Source organism: Balaenoptera ricei, chromosome 3 (genome assembly GCF_028023285.1).
Source record: "Balaenoptera ricei isolate mBalRic1 chromosome 3, mBalRic1.hap2, whole genome shotgun sequence".
Lineage (NCBI taxonomy): Eukaryota > Metazoa > Chordata > Mammalia > Artiodactyla > Balaenopteridae > Balaenoptera > Balaenoptera ricei.
In genome coordinates, this window is record NC_082641.1 from 176345566 (window position 1) to 176365195 (window position 19630).

The 19630-nt window shown below is 47.3% G+C and overlaps 1 protein-coding gene across 1 annotated transcript; it reads right to left on the reverse strand.

Annotated features, from left to right (window-relative positions):
* Positions 1–381: 381 nt before the first annotated feature.
* Positions 382–5910, reverse strand: ANGPTL4 (angiopoietin like 4). Its single transcript, XM_059918546.1, has 7 exons — positions 5373–5910; positions 5087–5197; positions 4843–4960; positions 2554–2667; positions 2132–2227; positions 1763–2044; positions 382–1044 (listed from the first exon to the last, which is right to left on the reverse strand). The coding sequence occupies exons 1-7, from the start codon at positions 5706–5708 to the stop codon at positions 863–865; spliced, it is 1239 nt and encodes a 412-aa protein (XP_059774529.1). The 5' UTR covers positions 5709–5910; the 3' UTR covers positions 382–862.
* Between the last annotated feature and the right edge of the window lie 13720 nt (positions 5911–19630).

Consider the following 19630-nt stretch of genomic DNA (forward strand, 5'->3'; position numbering starts at 1 on the left):
TTTAAAAATGTGGCTACAAAAAAAGTAAAATTAAACACACAACTCACATCATATTTCTATCAGATGGCAGGACACTAAAAAGTTAATAGTGATTCATACACGTAGGTATGGTCAGGAAGAGCTTCTTATTTCCTCTATTACCTGCTTCCAGAAAGACTGAATGAGGGTTTTATTTTGTAACTTTGAAAATAAAAAATGAGATACGCATCATGAAATCATAAGTGAAGGAAATTGAAATCAGTTGTCAGAGGTGGTAGGGATAACCAGTGCTGTCCTCAAGAGCCCTGGAAGCATTCGCCCTCCACCCTGGGAACATGTTTATGTGGACTTTGAAAACTGTCCACTTTTCAAAACAAAAACAAAGGACGAAAAGGAACGAAATGTTCTGAGGTTGCTTTTATTCCAAGAATTCTGTGGGCTCAGCCCAGATGCCGTCGGTGCGGGCTCGCCTATAGCACCCACACGCTACAGCACCACAAGGGCGCCCGGGGCCTATGGGAGTCCTGGTCCCCCAGCCAGTCAACGTGACTGAATCCGCCATCAAGGGCCGGCCTGGCTGCCCCCGAGTGGTCCCTCTGCGTCCCCTACTCCTCGGGCGGGCGAGGAGTGGGCTTCAATGCCCCCGTGTCCCACGCTTTCGGGGTCTGTGTCCTGCAGCCCTGCAGCTCTGTTCTTCTCAGAGGGCATTTCCCGCAGCCCCCCACTCATCGCGGGGGCATCTCCAGTCGTGGACATCTTCTCTGTCCATGAGGTTTCAGATGGCCCCTGCTCGCAGCCCCTGCCCAGGCAGGGAGTGGCCACATGCTGGGCCAGAATCAGTCACCGTCCTCCAGGAGCCTGGCACCAGGCCCCAGTGAGGCGGCTAGGAGGCTGCTTCGGCCGCTGTGGGCTGGATCAGCATGGTGGTGGCCTGCAGTGGGTAGTAGCGGCCCCGCCAGGTCTTCCAGAAAATGCCCTTCTTAAGCTGCTGCCGCTGCCGCGGGATGGAATGGAAATACTGGCCATTAAGGTTGGAGTGGCTGCAGGTACCGAACCACCAGCCACCTGCCGGGGTCAGAGAAAAGGGGACTTGGTCAGGCCCATGGGTCCTTGGGCCTCCAATGGGGCTGGGATGGGGATGAGGCTGGGTGTTGGACGTCACACACTTTAGATGACTTTAGCAGTGGTTGTCAAACTGTGTTCTGAGGAACCCCAGGTTGTGACAAAGGTACCTCAGGGGCTCTGGGCACCCCCCTTCCCAGTAACTGCAGCTTTTATGTCTGTGACCCTGGCGAGTGACTTCTCCGCACCTGGCACATGGCAAGCATTTATTAAAGCCTCTCTATGACTGTCATGCATCTCACTAGTTTATATTAGATTGAACCATATGAAATTAACCACTATTCCATCCTTCTTTGACCCACCAAAAGGCAAGTTTCATATGTTTCACTTCACAGGGCCCGGGCTCTGCCTCCGATTTCATTAGAACAAGTTGGGGTCTGTCTCGGAGGCTTTGCCACACACCAGCCACCATCCCACAAACGTCATCTCGTCGTATGTTCATAATAATCCTATGGTGTGGACGGTGTGGTTATACCCATTTTAAAGATGGGGTAAGTGAAGTGTCAAGTCAGTTGCCCAAGGGTATGCTGCACATAAGGAGAAAAGTGGGGAGGGAATAGATGGAGTTGAAGGCAGGGGACGGATGCAGAAAGGTAGGGAGGGGAGGTCCCAGCTGTGTGGCAAAGGGCAAGACAAGGAGGGACAGAGCTTGCTTGCTCACCAGAGAGGCTCTTTGCACAGTTCTTGTCTCCGCGGAGGTCGTGGTCCTGGTCCCAAGTGGAGAAAGGCAGGGAGAGGCCGCTGGGCGAGAAGGTGGTGGTACCCAGTTTGCTGGCCACGGGTGCCGTGAGCTGCAGGCTGTAGGCTGTGTCTTCGCCACCCAGGTGGACGGGGAACTGCAGTGACTCGGCATTGCCCTCCCAGTCCTGCAGCTGCACAGCTAGGCGGCTGCCACGGTCCCCCATGATGCGGTGCACCTTCTCCAGGCCCAGCCAGAACTCGCCTACAGTGGGAAAGGCCCATCTGTGAGAACGACCCACCTCGGTGGCCCCTCCTCCCCCTGTGCCTCTGGCCTGCAGGAAACACCCACCTTGGGGGTCTCCGAAGCCATCCTTGTAGGCTTCCCAGGGCTGGTTAAAGTCCACTGAGCCATCCTGGCGCCTCTGAATTACAGTCCAGCCTCCATCTGCCCAGAAAGGTGCACGGTCACCAGGAGGATTCTTCTCACAAGAGACCCTGACTCCCCCATCTGGCTCCCAAACCCCAAACCACCTCTAAACCAAGGGAGACCAATGTTCCTCTCATCCATCCCAGCAGGACTGGAGGAAGATGGTCGAAGGAGAAAGATGGGCTGGTCAGCAGGCGGAGGGCTCTGCCTAGATTTTTGTCCCAAGGATCCAGCAGGGAAGGAGGAAGCGGGGAGCAAGGGAGGGAGGGGGGTGAGCTGCATTTGACAGAAAGACAACCGGGCCCATGATATTTGGGGTACCTGGGGGGCCAGAGCATCCCTACCTGAGGTCATCTTGCAGTTAACCAGGAATGAGGAAGACCCCTGGGGCTGGATCTGGAACAATCCACTTTGCCTCTCTCCCTCTTCAAACAGCTCCTGGCAGTCCCTGGGCAGTTCTGCAGGGCAGACAAGGGTGGGGGGATTGAAGCAGAGAGCAGTCCTGGGGTTTCCAGGAAACAGGCATGTCTGGGGGCTGGGCAGCAGGTGACAGGGACAGGAGAGGGCAATCTAGAGCTCATGACACACCCCCCACTTGCCTAAAGTCTTCCATAGCTCCCCATGCCTTTCCTCAACACAGTCTACAAGGTACCCCAGGACTGGTTGCTATACCCATCCTCCCTCCTCCTGCACTGCACGCCCACCCTCTGGCCACACACCCTCCTGCCACAGGGACTTTGCACGTGCTAGTGTTCTGAGACCCACTTCCCTCATGCCTTTCTTTGCCTCATATTAAAGGTCCCAGCTTCTGAAAAGGATGATGTCCCTGACTCCCCCCAGACCAGGTTAGGGGCACTGAGGACTTCCTACTCCCCAACACTGGGGTCATCTGATGGTCTCTCTCCAACTCCCCATACTGAATGAGGTCCATGAGGCTAGGGACAAGGAATGGCTCTTTGCCCACCATATGGCACCGGTGCCCAGGCTGATCCCAGCCCACAGCAGGTGTTTACTAAAGATGCCATGAAGGAATGATTGAAGGAGCTGGACCAGAGTGGGGATGGGGCAAGAACTGCGATAAACAGGAGGGGGCTCTGCTCTGTCCAGTGGCGGGTGGGGAATCAGGCCTGGATGGGGCTTGGGGACACCACAGAGGCCCTGCCTGGGGTCCCAGGTATCAGAGAGGGAGGGGGAAGGGTTAAGGAGTGAAGGAGGGAGGGACGGAGGAAAAAAGGGAGGGATGGCCAGGGCACATCGGCCGACCGGGGAAGTCCCCGCCCCCAGCCCCAGCCCAGCCCGGAAAGTAGGGGAAAGGTCGCAGGGGGAGGGGAAGGCTCAGGTCGCGGGGTGAATGTGTCCACACTGTGGGAATGGGGGCGGGCCCAGATGACTGGAGGCATTTTCTGGCCCCTGAGGCAGCTCCCCTTTCCCCTACTTTCCTCTCTTCCAATCACAACAGGCAGCCCGCCAAACCACCAATGTGGCTTCCATTAACACCAGCTGTTTGTCTCCTCAGCTCTGAACTTTCCCATACTTGGCAGGGCCGCGCCTGGAGTCCCCAAACCTACACACGACCCCCCCTTCCCCATCACATTCCCCAGCCTGGATCTATGCCTGAGGGCCCCACCCAGAAGCCGCTCATCCCAGGGCTACGGTTTGGGAGGGTGTAATGGACCTTTCCTGGTTGGGGAGGGGTGGGAGAGTGGTGGGACGGGGAGGTGCCAGAGTCCTCAAGACTAGAGGGCTGGAAGCCAGCAACCAGCCCGAGGGTGTGAAGAGGGAGATCTGAACTTTCACCCAGTTGGCTGCAGACTGCTGCAGATGCCAGGCTGGGTGATGGGGTACGAGGACCACAGGGAAGCCAGCCAGGTCTGGATCAGTGGGACAGAGACACCGGGAGCTGGGAATCTGTGTCAGACACCTACAGACATGCTAGGAGATCTGGGGTGCTATGGGGCATACACAATAAAGGAACCAGAACTTGGGGGGGGCATGGGAACAGCTGGTCAGGGACTTCCGGGCCAATAGAAGGTTGTGGGACGGAAGAGGTGTGTGAGTCAGGAGGCCTGGATTTGTAAGAGATGCAAGAGTGGTGCGTCTGGCCAAGGAGATGGGGGTTCCCTGCCCTATCCTCCCCTCCTAGATCCACACTCTAAAAGACCATGGGGGATGGGTGGCAGCCAAACATCAGAACCTCCCCTCCCAGGCCGCCATTCTCTCTTCACCCAACGAGGGCTCCAGCCTCCCTAGCTGGCACCCTTTTGTCCCCCATCCTGTCCTCCTAGAAGGTTCCAACCTCCAGGAAGGTGTCCCTGAGCTGTACCACCCCCTTTCCCACACCCCTGCAGCTCAAGTCCCTCTTGGACCCTCTTTCCCAGCCGCCTGCTGCTCCAGTTAGTGGCCCCGTGAGGCTTTGGGGAAATCCCACTGGCTTGCTGGGAAGAAGGGTGGGGTGGCCCCGTGGGGTAGGGAGAGGGCTGAGGAGGGGGTGTCCCAGTCACCCCTTCACCAGAGACCGGGAGGCAGGGCCGGGGCCTCTCTCCTTCTCAGTAAGGTGGACCTGACAAGGTGGGGGGGGGTCAAGAATAGTGGGGGGCTGGTTTCCAGAGAACAGCAAAGGGCTGGACACTCACTGTGCAGGCGGCTGATATTGTGAGCTGGGCCAGCAAGCTGGGCCATCTTGGGTAGCCTCTTCCTCCTGGCACGCTTGGCCACACCGTGGCCCAGGTGCATGGGGGCCAAGTGGCCCATCTGGGACAGGACAGGAGGAGGGGGTCAGGTCTGGCTGGCTCAGGCTGCTCGACCTGCTTAGCTCCACGTCCAGACCCATAGGTCCAACTTCAACCTCCCTCCCCATCTGGGGCAAGCATCGGGCACCTGGTTCTGCAGGTTCTGGATTCTCAGGTGCTGCTTCTCCAGGTGCCGCTGCTGCTGGGCCACCTTCTGAAAGAGTTGCTGGATCCTGCTGTTCTGAGCCTTGAGCTGAGTCTGGGGAGAGTATAAAAGCCTGGTGAGGATCTGGCCTTCTGCCGCCAACTTCTCCATTCAACCGCCGGTCCTACTCCCAACTCTCCATCCTTTGAAACCCGGGCAGGAGAGCCCAGGGAGTCCAGGATGTGCCCCTCCCGTCCACACCCTTCCAGGGCAGTAGGAGCGTACGTACCTGAAAGCTGCGGAGGGTCTCCGGGCCTGCGTCGCCGGCGGGAGGGACCAGATTCTCCGGGGCGAACGGAGGCGCGGCTGACCCCTCAGGATCCTTGCAGGCGGCCCCGCACGCGCCCAGACGCCGCTCCAGCTCGCCCAGCTGCCCACGGGTGCGCTCCACATGCTCGCGTAGCCCGTTGCCGAGCTGCAGGAGCCCGTGCGCCAGCACATTCACCTCGTCCCAGGAGGCGAAGCGCGGCGTCTCGGGAGGCTCCGGGCGGCCCTGCGCGCTCAGCAGCCCGGCGGTGGCGGCGCACAGCACCAGGGCTGCTCCGGCTGTTGGCGCACAGCGCATCCTTCCAGGTGGTGTGGACGCCGGGACGCGGGGAATCGGAGAGGCAGGGGTGAGGGGGCGCAAGGGGGACTCGGAGGTCGAGATGAGAGGGGTGGAGACGCCGGGGCCCTGGTGGAGACTCGCTTGAGCGCAGAAGCCAGAAGAAAGATTCGAATCACAGCTCGCCTTGTGCCCGCGACGCCCTCTATTATAAGCACAGTGCAGGAGTAGAAGGAGGAGCCTGGGAGGCGGGGCGCATGGGGTTCCGGGGGCGGGGCGTGGGGCCGGGGGTGAGGTTCAGTGTGCTGGAGGCCGGGTAGTTTTGGGGGTGAGGGGCGCCCTGGGAGGTGCAAAACTCTGGCCCCTCCCACCAGGCCCGGACGTGCGTGGTCCATCGTGCCTTCTCTACTGACCGTGGAAGACGTGACTTCCTCTCCCCGCGGTCCCTTTCCAAGCGCCGGAATTTCGAGCCCCCCCAAACCCCCTCCGCGCTCATTGGGGAAAAGGCGCTGGTGTCAGCGGGGATGGGGCGTGAGGGCTGCATTCCTGACCCCCTCCCCAAGTCAAAAGCTGGGGAAGAGGGTTCTGGTACGCTCAGTCCAGCAGGGCTAGGCGGGAAGCCCGGGACCCCTCAAACATCCCCGCCCAAGACCAGGCTGGTCTCCCGGGGAGACATCTCGGGCTCCCGCGCTCCTTCCCGCTCAAGGCTTGGTCGTTGCAGATGTGTTTGTGGGATCCTTTAACGTCTTTCATCCCACTCCGCACAACTTAGTGCCCTGGTGGCAGGGCCCAGATTTGTCTTGTTCAGTCTCCAGCGGGGGCCTCTCTCCCCACTGCCCACTCTCTACCGTCAGGGTCTTCAGAGTGTTTGCCTGAATCAAAGCAGGAACCTTGGAACAAAAAGAGGGGATACATGGAAGGAAGGTCTCCCCCTTCTCCCTCATTCATTCATTCATTCAACAAACAGTCCTCTGCTCTCCTACATGGAGTTCCCAGGCTGGTGGAGAGACCCCAACACTCTTGAGCCTGGGGTAGGGACAGAGTTGGGACAGAGGAAGAATTGAGTGAGCCTGTGAGGTGGACGACTTTCATTTCACAAGGCTAAGCATTTATTCAACAAACTTATACCAAAATTCTCCTCCTCCATTCCCACCAACTTCCCTATACCTTCCCTGAAAATTGAGGCTGGCATAGAAAACCTGCCTGCCAGGAAAAACCCAGGGCACGATGGCTCAGAGAACAGGCAAGAAAAACAGAGTTGACTCAGCAGGGCTCCGAGCCAGCTCAGCCTCTGGAATCCGAAACTGTGCGCCCCATACACTTGGCTGGGCCAGGTGCCAGGATAGCAGATCCCGGCAGCAGTGACAGGCAGGTGGGAAGGGCAGAGAGGAGAACCTTGGCAAGGAATAGATCCAGACAGCCACCGTCTGCCCTGGCAGCCGGCCTGTCCAGCCCCCAGCCCCTGGCCTCCTTCTGAGTGGGGGACATAGTTATCCAAGAGTGAGCGCTCCTTCTCCCTGGCTTCTTGCACTGAGAAAAATGATCAATTACTTTTCCAACCTGAAGGCCTTTTTCTGATCCACTTTTAAGGGGCTTCTACCTCTGTGCTGTGTTTCAGAGGGCACAAAGTACACCCAAGCCTCTTAGAGGCACCTGCAGTGAACAAGCTACAAAAGAATTTGTCCAGGGACCCGAAGCTGGCCCTGGATTATATCTTAAAAAACTGCTCTGTGGAATATACCTTTGACCCAGCAATAACATATCACCGTGATCAATTGTTTTTTTGGTACCTGCTGTGTGCTGGTTACTATGCTGGGTCCATAATGGTGGGCAAGATGCCCTCTCCACCCAATGTAGGCTACTCTGGGCAAAGTAAATGGCATTAGAAAGGTGACATGCGGGCTGGAGTTTCTCATCAGAAAGCGAAGCAGTAAAACTGACTTTTTTTTTGGCCTGTCTGTGGGCAGCTGAAGGAAATCCCTGCCTTTGGGAGATTTCAGTCTGGAGCAGGACACAGTCTCATGAACAGTCTTTCCATCTGTATCTCTATGACCTAGATTACTGGGGGCCCCTCAGTCCCTCTCTACTAGTCTTCAATCATTGGGGCTTCTGGTGGGTTGTATGGGAGGAGCTGATCTGTCAGTGGAGGAGCTGTCTATAAAAAAGTAGCAGCAGGGACTTCCCTGGTGGTGCAGTGGTTAAGTCTCCGTGCTCCCAATGCAGGGGGCTCGGGTTTGATCCCTGGTCTAGGAACTAGATCCCACATGCATGCCGCAACTAGGAGTTCGCATGCCATAACTAAGGAGCCACATGCCACAACTAAGATCTGACACACCAAATAAATAAATAAATAAATAAATAATGAAGTGTACAACTCAAGTAAAAAAAAAAAGTAGCAGCAAACACCTATTGTGCACTTGTTATATGCCAGGAATTGTTCTGAAGTGATTATATATTCCCTTAATCCCAATAACAACTCCAAATGAAGTAAGTACTGTTATTCTATCTTATAAATGAAGATGCAGTGAAAGACAGGTTAAGTACTTGTCCAAGTTCTCACAGTTATCTAGACAGAGCTAGGATTTGAAACCAGGATGCCTGACTCACAGCTCTGCTCTTATCAGCCATGTGACCTTTATTCATAATAGCACAGTGATCCTTGCCTCCTGATATTTACACCCTTGTGTAGTTCCTCTCCATCATATAACCAAGAGGATATTGTTGAAATGACAATGTGTGTGACTTCTGAGGTTAGGTCATAAAAAACATGTGACTTCTGCCTTGTTCTTGATTAGCTCACTTGCTCTGGGAGAAGTCAGCCACCATACTGTGAGGACACTCAAGCAGCCCTTTGGAGAGATCCGCAAGGTGAGGAACTGAGGCCTCCACCCAACAACCGGCATCAGCTTGTCTGCCACGCAAGGGAGCTATCTTGGAAGCAGATCCTCCAGCCCCAGTCAAGCTTTCAGATGATGTAGCCTCACTTGGCATCTGTTAGCAACCTCATGAGACCCCAAGCCAGAACCACCCAGCTAAGCTGCTCCCAAACTCCTGACCCACAGAAACTATGAAATAATAAATGTGTCTTGTTGTTTTAAGCCACTCATTATGCAACTAATACAGTAGCCAACACTTAAGTAGTGCCCACCCTGCACTTGGCATTATTTTATGTATTTTACATATATTCATTCACTTAGTATATCCTGTAAGGTCTCTATTTTAAAGAAGGGGAAACAGAGGTGCAGAGAGATCACATAGTCTGAGAGAGGAGGTGTGGGGGGAATAAAGTTTCCCAGGAAGACTAGGATTATTATTGAGCTTAAACCTGCTCCAACCATGCTTTATTTTGAGTGCTGCCAGTGGCGGACATGGAGTGCAGCTAATGCTGCACCCATAAGTTGCAATCCTGTCTCCTGCTCAAATTTGCACAGAAGCCAAGCCCCCTCTGCCAGCTCTGCTCTCCCACTCACCCCATCCCTCACCTTTTTTTTTTTTTTTTTGGCTGAGCCGGGTCTTAGTTGCTGCACATGGGATCTTTTTAGTTGCAGCATGTGGACTTCTTAGTTGCGGCATGCATGCAGGCTCTAGTTCCCCGACCAGGGATCGAACCCAGGCCCCCTGCATTGGGAGCATGGAGTCTTACCCACTGGACCACCAGGGAAGTTCCCCTCACCCATGTTTTAGGCACAGATCCTGCATGATCCTATGCTGGACCCCACAGGCCAAATTCCACCTGAAGATATGCTTGGTTTGGTCTGCCCAGAATTTTGAGTATCAGGAGATTTCTAATGAAAATCTAGAATTTCTGCTTCTCTTGCAAAATTGGAAGGTCCAACAGGAGTGATCTGCAGTCCTGCTTGTTTGCAACGGTCCAAAGCTGAAGGGGAGCTGCCCCCTTTGGCCAAGGCAGGCCCTCCCGCCCCATCACTGCTGTGCGACACAGGCCCTTCCATGCTCTGTTTTTTTGCAGATCCTTTAAGCCTCTGATCATTGCCTTTGGGCTGGTGTTTTTCTGTTGCCAGTGCCAGCCTCAGACCAGGGCAAGAGGGACCTCTATTATGGCACTGCACTTTGGAGGGTGAATGCCTCCACCAGGCAAGGAGTTGTGGGAGCAATGGGTATATTTACTGGAGCCCATAGACTTCCTTTTAGACCATTGAGTTTCCATTTGGGCTGGTGAAAAAGTTCTGGAACTAGGTAGAAGTTGTACAACATTGTATGTGTACTCAATGCCACTGAATTGTATACATTAAAATGGTTAAAAATTTTCTATTATGTATGTTTTACCACAAGTTAAAAACTCTAATCTAAAAAAAACAAATCTTATTAAAACAAAAAAGAAATAATAAATTTGAATCTGGCCTTTCATATTGTTTTGAAGGTATATTTAAAAAACTGGGAGGATAGAACATATTTTATTATTTAACAGCATTTGTGTATCAGTTTTCTTTTGCTGTGTAACAAACATTCCCCAAACTTAGTGGCTCAAAACCACATCCAGTGGACTCAGCTGAGCAGTTCTTTTCCCCGGTGATCCTCCCTCACATAAAGGAAGAGAGGCATATATATGTTACACACAAATATATATATATATATATATTCCATATATATTTCTCTCCTCTCTGTCTCTCTCTGTCTCTGTCTCTCTCTCTCTCTATATATATATGTATGCAAGATTTAATTATAAGGTAGTACCTAGTTTGTTCAGTGTATAACATTCTCAGGATTTGTAACACTTACATGAACAGACAGAAAAAATATTTTCTACTTATTATGTGTAAAGATGAGTTGCTATTTTTCTGATGCCCATTCTGATACAACTACTTTTCATGTCAAATATTTACTGTGCCCAAATGTATTCAATTAAAATCATTACTCTGTGAAATAAATAAAACAGAGATGATTCTTGTACAAAAGAGAGAGGAGGAGAGAGAGAGAAATATTTATATACAGAGAGACACATGTATATACATATAATATGCACACACGCACCTATTATACACATGCACATATATAATGCACACATATATATGTATATATAAAATACACATAGAAAAAAAGATAATCACACACACTTTTTTTTTCTGAATGATTTGAGGGTATGCTGCAGACATGATTAGTGCTTTTACTAAGAACAAGGACTTTCACTTACGTAACTGCAGCACAGATAGCAACTTGAGGAAGTTTGACCCTGACATAATGCTGTTATCTAATCTTAAGTCCAGATTCCAGTTTCATCAGGTCCTTTACAGCTTTTTTTCCCCCCTCTGGTGTCCCATCCAGGATCACATGGTGCATTTCCTTGTTGTGTCTCCTTAGTCTCCCATAATCTGGACCAGTTCCTCAATCCTTCTTTGTCCTTCACAACATTGACTGTTTTAAAATTAATTTTTATTGGAATATAGTTGATTTACAATGTTGTGTTAGTTTCAGGTGTACAGCAAAGTGAATCAGTTGTACATATACGTATATCCACTCTTTTTTAGATTCTTTTCCCATATAGGTCATTACAGAGTATTGAGTAGAGTTCCCTGTGCTATACAGTAGGTTCTTACTAGTTATCTATTTTATACATAGTAGTGTGTATATGTCAATCCCAATCTCCCAATTTATCCCTCCCCCATTCCCCCTTGGTAACCATAAGTTTGTTTTCCACATCTATGACTCTGTTTCTGTTTTGTAAATAAGTTCATTTGTACCTTTTTTTTCTTTTTTTTGGCCACACCTTGCGACATGCGTTACTTCCCCGACCAGGGATCGAACCCATGGCCCTTGCAGTGGAAGGTGGAGTCTTAACACGGAACCACTAGGAAAGCCCTGTACCATTTTTTTTGACATTGACTTTTTTGAAATGCACACACTAGTTATTGGTGGAATGTTCCTCACTTTGCATTTGTCTGATGCTTCCTCCCGATTACTATGCATTTATCGGCAGTGATATTGTGACCTCCGGGCATAGTACCAGGGGGCAAGTCTGTTTGCGCATATTAGCACCGTTAATTGTGATTTTAAAAAATTTATTCTTGGGACTTCCCTGGCGGTTCAGTGGTAAAGAATCCTCCTGCCAATGCAGGCGACACGGGTTCGATCCCTGGTCCGAGAAGATCCCACATGCCACAGAGCAACTAAGCCCGAGCGCCACAACTGAGCCCACGTGCTGCAACTACTGAAGCCCGCGGGTCTAGAGCCCGTACTCTGCAACAACAGAAGCCACCGCAGTGAGAAGCCCTCGCACCACAACGAAGAGTAGCCCCCACTCGCCACAACTAGAGAAAGCCCACACGCAGCAACGAACACCCAACGAAGAAAAAAAAAAATTCTTTCATTGCGACATCATTGACATATAACATTATATTAGTTTCAGATGTACAACATAATGATTCGATATTTATATACATTGCCAAATGATCACCACAATAAGTCTAGTTAACATTCATCATCATACAGAGTTACAAAATTTCTTGGACTTCCCTGGTGGCGCAGTGGTTAAGAATCCGCCTGCCAATGCAGGGGACACGGGTTCGAGGAAGATCCCACATGCCACGGAGCAACTAAGCCCGTGCACCACAACTACTGAGCCTGCGCTCTAGAGCCCACGAGCCACAACTACTGAAGCCTGTGTGCCTAGAGGCCGTGCTCCACAACAAGAGAAGCCACCGCAATGAGAAGCCCGTGCACTGCAATGAAGAGTAGCCCCCGCTCACCGCAACCAGAGAAAGCCTGCACACAGCAACAAAGACCCAACACAGCCATAAATAAATAAATAAATAAATAAATACCAAAAAAAAAAATTGTTAAAAAAAAAAAATTTCTTTTCTTGGGAATTCCCTGGTGGTCCAGTGGTTAGGACTCTGTGCTTTCACTGCTGAGGGCCTGGGCTTAATCCCTGGTCATGGAACTAAGATCCCGCAAGCTACACGGAGCGGCCAAAAAATAAAAATTATTATTATTTTTTTTTTTTTAAACCAAAAACCTGGCTCTTTTTTTTTAGAAATTCACGTTCTTTTATTTATTTATTTATTTATTTATGACTGTGTTGGGTCTTCGTTTCTCTGCGAGGGCTTTCTCTAATTGTGGCAAGTGGGGACCACTCTTCATCGCGGTGCGCGGGCCTCTCACCATCGCGGCCTCTCTTGTTGCAGACCACAGGCTCCAGACGCGCAGGCTCAGTAGTTGTGGCTCACGGGCGCAGTTGCTCCGTGGCATGTGGGATCTTCCCAGACCAGGGCTCGAACCCGTGTCCCCTGCATTGACAGGCAGATTCTCAACCACTGCGCCACCAGGGAAGCCCAAAAATTATTTTTTTATGATGAGAGCTTTTAAGATTTACCCTTAGCCACTTTTGAATATACAATAGTATTATTAACTATAGTTGCCATGCTGTATGTTACAACCCCAGGGCTTCCTTATTTTATAACTGGAAGTTTGTATCTTTTGACCTAATTTTGATTATTTTAAGCACTTTTATTTTTTAAATTTATTTTGTTGAAGTATAGTTAATTTACAATGTTGTGTTAATTTCTGCTGTACAGCAACGTGATTCAGTTATATGTATATATACATTCTTTTTCATATTCTTTTCCATTATGGTTTATCACAGGATATTGAACATAGTTCCTTGTGCTATACAGTAGGACCTTGTTTTTTATCCTTCCTATATATAATAGTTTGCATCTGCTAATCCCAGACTCCCAATCCTTCCCTGTCTCACCCCTCCTCCTCCTTGGCAACCACAAGTCCGTTCTCTATGTCTCTATGTTTAACCATTAACTTTAATATTGGATGATCCGTGCTGTAATGGGGAAGCACAGGGGCCTAGAAGAGGTCAGAGAAGGGACCTATCCCAGCAGGTAAGGCTTTTTGGGCAGGGGCCCTGGGGCTGAGGAACAGTAAGATTATCCAGATGAAAAGGATATGGAATAGGTGACCCAGATTTGGGAAGAGCATGAATAATGCACTGTAGCGTGGGATATGTGACTGATTCTTTCCAGACGAGCCCAGAGGGACATTGTATGTGGACATCCCAAAACAAGGCTGCTGGTCCCCCCCAGGAGTGGCCCCTGCCACCCCTGGCAACTGCCCATGCCCTTTCCTGTCAGCCTTTAGTCACATCAGGTCATCAGGAAAGGTCAGTTTTAGGGCAGGAGCCTCAGAGTCTCAGAGCAGAAAGAATGACTCAGATTCTGGGCTGGGGCTCCAGAAAGGAATGGAGTGGCCTCTGCCCAAGACACTCTCCCCATCTCCACCCGTCTCCCAGTCCTCCCAGCCTGGGAGCTGGCAAGTGTGTGAACCTGCCGCCTTTGGACACCAGGGCAAACAGCCCTGAACTCACTAAGGTGAGAATAATAATTATAACAGTGCACATTAATTTAGCATTCACCTTTATCCCATTAGGCACGTGCATAGTCTATCTTTTGTCACCCTTTAATCAGCGCTGAAAACAAAAGCATTCCTTTCCCTTTTGGACTGATGGGAAAACTGTGAGGTTCTGAGATGTTCACACACTTGGCCAAAGACAGACAACTTAGAAAGGCCAAGATTTCAACCTAATTCTCTCTAGTTCCAAACTAATGAATCTTTTTTTTTTTTTAATCCTGTCTGTTTTTGTAAGTTAGAATTTTGAATGGGGAAGGCATTTGCATTGTGCCAAACCCCAAATGTCTAAAAATCATAGCTGGGGGACTTGCCTGGTGGTCCAGTGGCTAAGACTCCCAATGCAGGGGGCCTGGGCTCACTCCCTGGTCAGGGAACTAGATCCCACATGCCGCAACTAAGAGTTCATATTCTGCAACTAAAGATCCCGCATGCGGCAACGAAGATCTGGCTCAGCCAAACAAACAAATAAATATTTTTCTAAAGAAGAGAATATTAATTTTAAAAATAAATAAAATAAAATAATAAAAACCATAGCTGGAGAAGTCTCCCTTTCCCTAATTGTGTGTCCACCTAAAACTTTGTTTGAGAATGTTTATCCAGGTTTATTCATAATCACTTTTGAAGTTTTTTTGTATGTCTAAACATTTTCCTTTTCAAAATTGTTATGGACCGAATGTTTGTGTTCCCCTAAAATTCATTATGTTGAAACCCTAACCCCCAGGTGTGATGGTCTTTGGAGGTGGAGCCTTTGGGAGATGATTAGGTCATGAGGACGGGACTCCCATGATGGGATTGGTGCCCTTAGAAAAAGAGACAGAAGAGAGCTTTCTCTCTCTCTCTCCACCATATGAGAATACAGCGAGAAGGTGGCCATCTGCAAGCCAGGAAGAGAGTTCTCCCCAGGAACCGAATATACCAGCACCTTGATCTTGGACTTCCCAGCCTCCGCAGAACTGTGAGAAATAAATTTCTGTTGTTTAAACCACCCAGCCTGTGGCATTTTGTTATAGCAGCCCAAGAGGACTAAGACAAAAATGGTGGGGAAAACATCTTGGCAGTATATTGAAGTGTAATTGACATACCATAATCTGCACATACTTCAGGTGCACGATCTAATCAACTCTGACCTATGTAAACACCTGTGAATGTATCACCATAATCAAGGTAATGGAAATCTCTATCACACCCAAAAGCTTCCTTGTGCCTCTTAAGAACCTCTCCCACTGGCTCCTCCCACCTTCCCCAGGTAACCATGACCTGCTTTCCGTCACTACAGGTAAGTTTGCATTTCCTAGAATTTTATATAAACAGAATCACATAGAGTACATAGAATGTACTCCTTTTTTGCCTGCTTTTTTTTACTTAACACAACTATTTTGAGATTCATCCCTGTTGGAGTGTGTATCAATAGTATATTTATTTATTTATTTTATTTATTTTAAAAAATTAATTAATTTATTTTTGGCTGTGTTGCGTCTTCGTTTCTGTGTGTGGGCTTTCTCTAGTTGTGGCGAGCGGGGGCCACTCTTCATCACGGTGCGCCGGCCTCTCACTATCGCGGCCTCTCTTGTTGCGGAGCACAGGCTCCAGACGCGCAGGCTCAGTAGCTGTGGCTCACGGGCCCTGTTACTCCGCGGCATGTGGGATCCTCCCAGACCAGGACTCGAACCAATGTCCCCTGCACTGGCAGGCAGACTCTCAACCACTGCGCCACCAGGGAAGCCCTGTATATTTATTTTTAATGTTGATATGGATAAACCACAGTTTCTGTATCCAGTCATCTGTTGAAGGACATTTGGGTTGTTCCAGTCTTTGTTTATTAAAAATAAAGCTGTTATGGACATTCACATACAAGTTTTTAAAAAAATTTTTTTAAATTGAAGTATAGTTGATTCGCAATGTTGTGTTAATTTCTGCTGTACCTCAAAGTGATTCTGTTATACATATATATACATTCTTTTTTATGTTCTTTTCCATCGTGGTTTATCATAGACTATTGAATATAGTTCCCTGTGCTATGCCAATAGGACCTTGTTGCTTATCCATCCTATATATAATAGTTTGCATCTGTTCATCCCAAACTCCCAATCCCTCCCTCCCCCATCCCCCCTTCCTCTTGGCAACCACAAGTCTGTTCTCTGTGTCTGAGTCTGTTTCTGTTTCATAGATAAGTTTATTTGTGCCATATTTTAGATTTCACATGTAAGTGATATCATATGGTATTTGTCTTTCTCTTTCTGACTTACTTCACTTTGTATGATAATCTCTAGTTGCATCCAATGTCACATACAAGTTTTTGATGGGAGAGTGCTTTCATATCTCTTGGAGGAAATTTTTTTAAATAAATACATTTATTTATTTATTTATTTTTGCCTGCGTTGGGTCTTTGTTGTTGTGCGCGGGCTTTCTCTAGTTGCGGCGAGCAGGGGCTACTCTTCGTTGCGGTGCGCGGGCTTCTCATTGCGGTGGCTTCTCTTGTTGCAGAGCATGGGTTCTAGGTGCACGGGCTTCAGTAGTTGTGGCATGCAGGCTCAGTAGTTGTGGCACACAGGCTTAGTTGCTCCGTGGCACGTGGGATTGTCCCCGACCAGGGCTCGAACCCGTGTCCCCTACATTAGCAGGCGGATTCTTAACCACTGCGCCACCAGGGAAGCCCCGGAAAATTTTTTTAATTAAAAGTTTTAATTTCAATCTCCCTAACACTCTTGTCCCCTATCTGTCCAGTTCCCCTCACTCATACCCAGAATCACTGTCAATAGTTTCTCCTCTGTATTCTTGCATTTATTTATACAGATATAAGCAATTTTCCCCACTATCTTTACACAGAAGATAGCATGTCACATGCACTGTTTTGTATCTTTTTTCACTTGACATAAATCTCAGAGCTCTTATCAGCCCATAGAAGGTTCCTCATTTTTTATATGGTAGCTGAATAGTATTCCATTTATGCTTGTACTATAATTTATTTAACCAGGTCCCTATTAAGGACCTGCGTTATCCCTAATCCTTTGCTATTACAAACCATACAATAATGAATAACCTTGCAGACTGTCATTTTGTACCTGTGCAATTATACCTGGAGAATGAATTTCCCAAAGTGGAATTACTAGGTCAAAAGGGATATATATTCGTAATTTTGATGAATTTTACCAAATTGCCCTCCATGGAGTTGGACCAGTATACACTGGCACCAACAGTGAGAGACCACTTATGAGAGCACTTATTTTCTTTCAGCATTGCCAATAAATTACCTTATTAAACTTTGGAGTTTTGCCACTCTGATACATGGAAAACGGTACCTCACATAGTTTAAATTTTCATCTGTCTTAGTATGAGATGACCTTTTCAGATGCTTAATAGCCATTTGTATTTCCTTTGCCCTATTAAAAAAATTCTTGTGTTGTTCTTTTTGTTATTGATTTCTAGAAGCTCTTTACTAGGCAGATTAAGTCTTTGTGATATGAATTGCAAACTTTTTTTCTCAGCTTTTCATTTGTCTCTGACTTTGCTTTAAATATTTTTTGCCATACAGAAATTTTATGTGTGTATGAAAGAGAGCAAACTTATCAATTTTTAAAAATGTCTTCTAGATTGCAGAGGAAGGGATAGATTAGGAGTTTGGGATTAACAGATACACACTACTATATATAAAATAGATAACCAACAAGGACCTGCTGTATAGCACAGGGAACTATATACAATATCTTGTAATAATTTATAGTGGAAAAGAATCTGAAAAAGAATATATATATATATATATATATATATATATATAAATGTATATGTATACATTTATATATACAAATGTATATGTATACATATATATGTACCACTGAATCACTTTTCTGTAACCTGAAACTAACACTACATTGTAAATCAACTATACTTCAATTTAAAAAATAAAGACCAAAAAAAAGGTCTTCTAGGTTTTAAGTCACAGAAAATCCTTATTGCAAGGTAAGATTCTCCCTTTTTTTCCCTTGCAGAACATTTATGGTTTTATTTTCAAGCTTAGTTATTTCATTGAAATTACAACATCTTCATGAATCAGTTACACCACTTCCCTAACCAATGACTTATTGTAACAGTGATTGGCTGACAGTCTGGAAACAACCTAAGTGTTCCAACATTAAGGAACAGCCATCAAGTGCAACAAGATTTCAAATTGCAAACTATTTTAAGGAAGTACTTAGTGACCTAGGAAAAATATAGGGTGTGTTAAACAAGAAATCCAAACTGTGTATCCAGTAGCATTCCAATATTTCTTCCATTCCTGTTTTTTAGTTGAAGTGCAGTTAATCTACAATGTTGTGTTAGTTTCAAGTGTACAGCAAAGTGATTCAGTTCCAATGTTTCTTTTTAAACGTGTTTATGAGAAAAGAGGCTGGTGAGAAACAGACTAATAATCTCAGGCAGGGTTTCTGTGGGAACATTCATTTATTCATTAAGATATTTGTTGATGCCCAGATCACAAAAGGGAGGCAGCTCTGCATCTCTTACTGGCAGTGCCCATCACCACCAATGAAGTCACTGTGCTGAAAAATCGAACTTGAACCTAAAAAAATCTCTAGAATGTCCAAAATCCAAAATAGCAGCAATGAGGTAACCTGTGGCTGTCAAGCACTTGAAACGTGGCCATTCCAAGTTGACATGTGATGTGCTCTAAATGTAAACAACACACCAGATTTGGAAGAGTTGGTTTAAAAAAAAAGTGGTAAAATATCTAAGTTTTTAATATTCATTTCATGCTGAAATCATCAAATTTTGGATATGTTAGGTTAAAATTAACTGATCAAAATAAAGAGAAAGACAAATACCGTATGACATCACTTATATGTGGAATCTAAAATACAACACAAATGAACCTATCTACGAAACAGAAACAGACTCACAGACATAGAGAACAGACTTGTGGTTGCCCAGGGGGAGGGGCTGGGGGGGGGAAGGATTGGGAGTTTGGGATTAGCAGATGCAAACTATTATATACAGGATGGATAAACAACAAGGTCCTACTGTATAGCACAGGGAACTATATTCAATATCCTGTGATAAACCATAATGGAAAAGAATATGAAAAAGAATGTATATATATGTATAATGAATCACTTTGCTGTACAGCAGTAATTAACACATTATAAATCAACTATACTTGGGAATTCCCTGGCGGTCCAGTGGTTAGGACTCTGCGCTTCCACTGCAGGGGGCAAGAGTTCCATCCCTTGGGGGCAAGTGGTGCGGCTAAAAAAATTTAAAAATAGATAAAGAAACAAATAAATAAATCAACTATACTTCAATACAAGTAATTATAAAATATGATTAAAATAAATTTCATCCTCTTTGTTTTCGTGTTTAAAGTGGCTACTAGAAAAATTTAAATTGCGCGACATTCATATTTGTGGCTCACATTATATTTTTATTAGACAGCATTGGTCTATATCTAGATAACAAATTTTACAAAATATGGAAGGCAGGGGAACATCTTAAATGACACCACAGGTGTGCAGTCAGCTAAATCCAAACTGTGAGAGGATAAATCTTTTTCTTTTTAACAAATAAATTGCAAATAA

Coding starts and splice junctions, on each gene's coding strand:
- ANGPTL4 (XM_059918546.1), bottom strand. CDS start 5,708: ATGCGCTGTGCGCCAACAGCCGGAGCAGCCCTGGTGCTGTGCGCCGCC. Junction 5,198..5,372: donor AGACCCTCCGCAGCTTTCAG/GTACGTACGCTC, acceptor TACTCTCCCCAG/ACTCAGCTCAAGGCTCAGAA. Junction 2,228..2,553: donor TAACTGCAAGATGACCTCAG/GTAGGGATGCTC, acceptor CTTTCTGGGCAG/ATGGAGGCTGGACTGTAATT.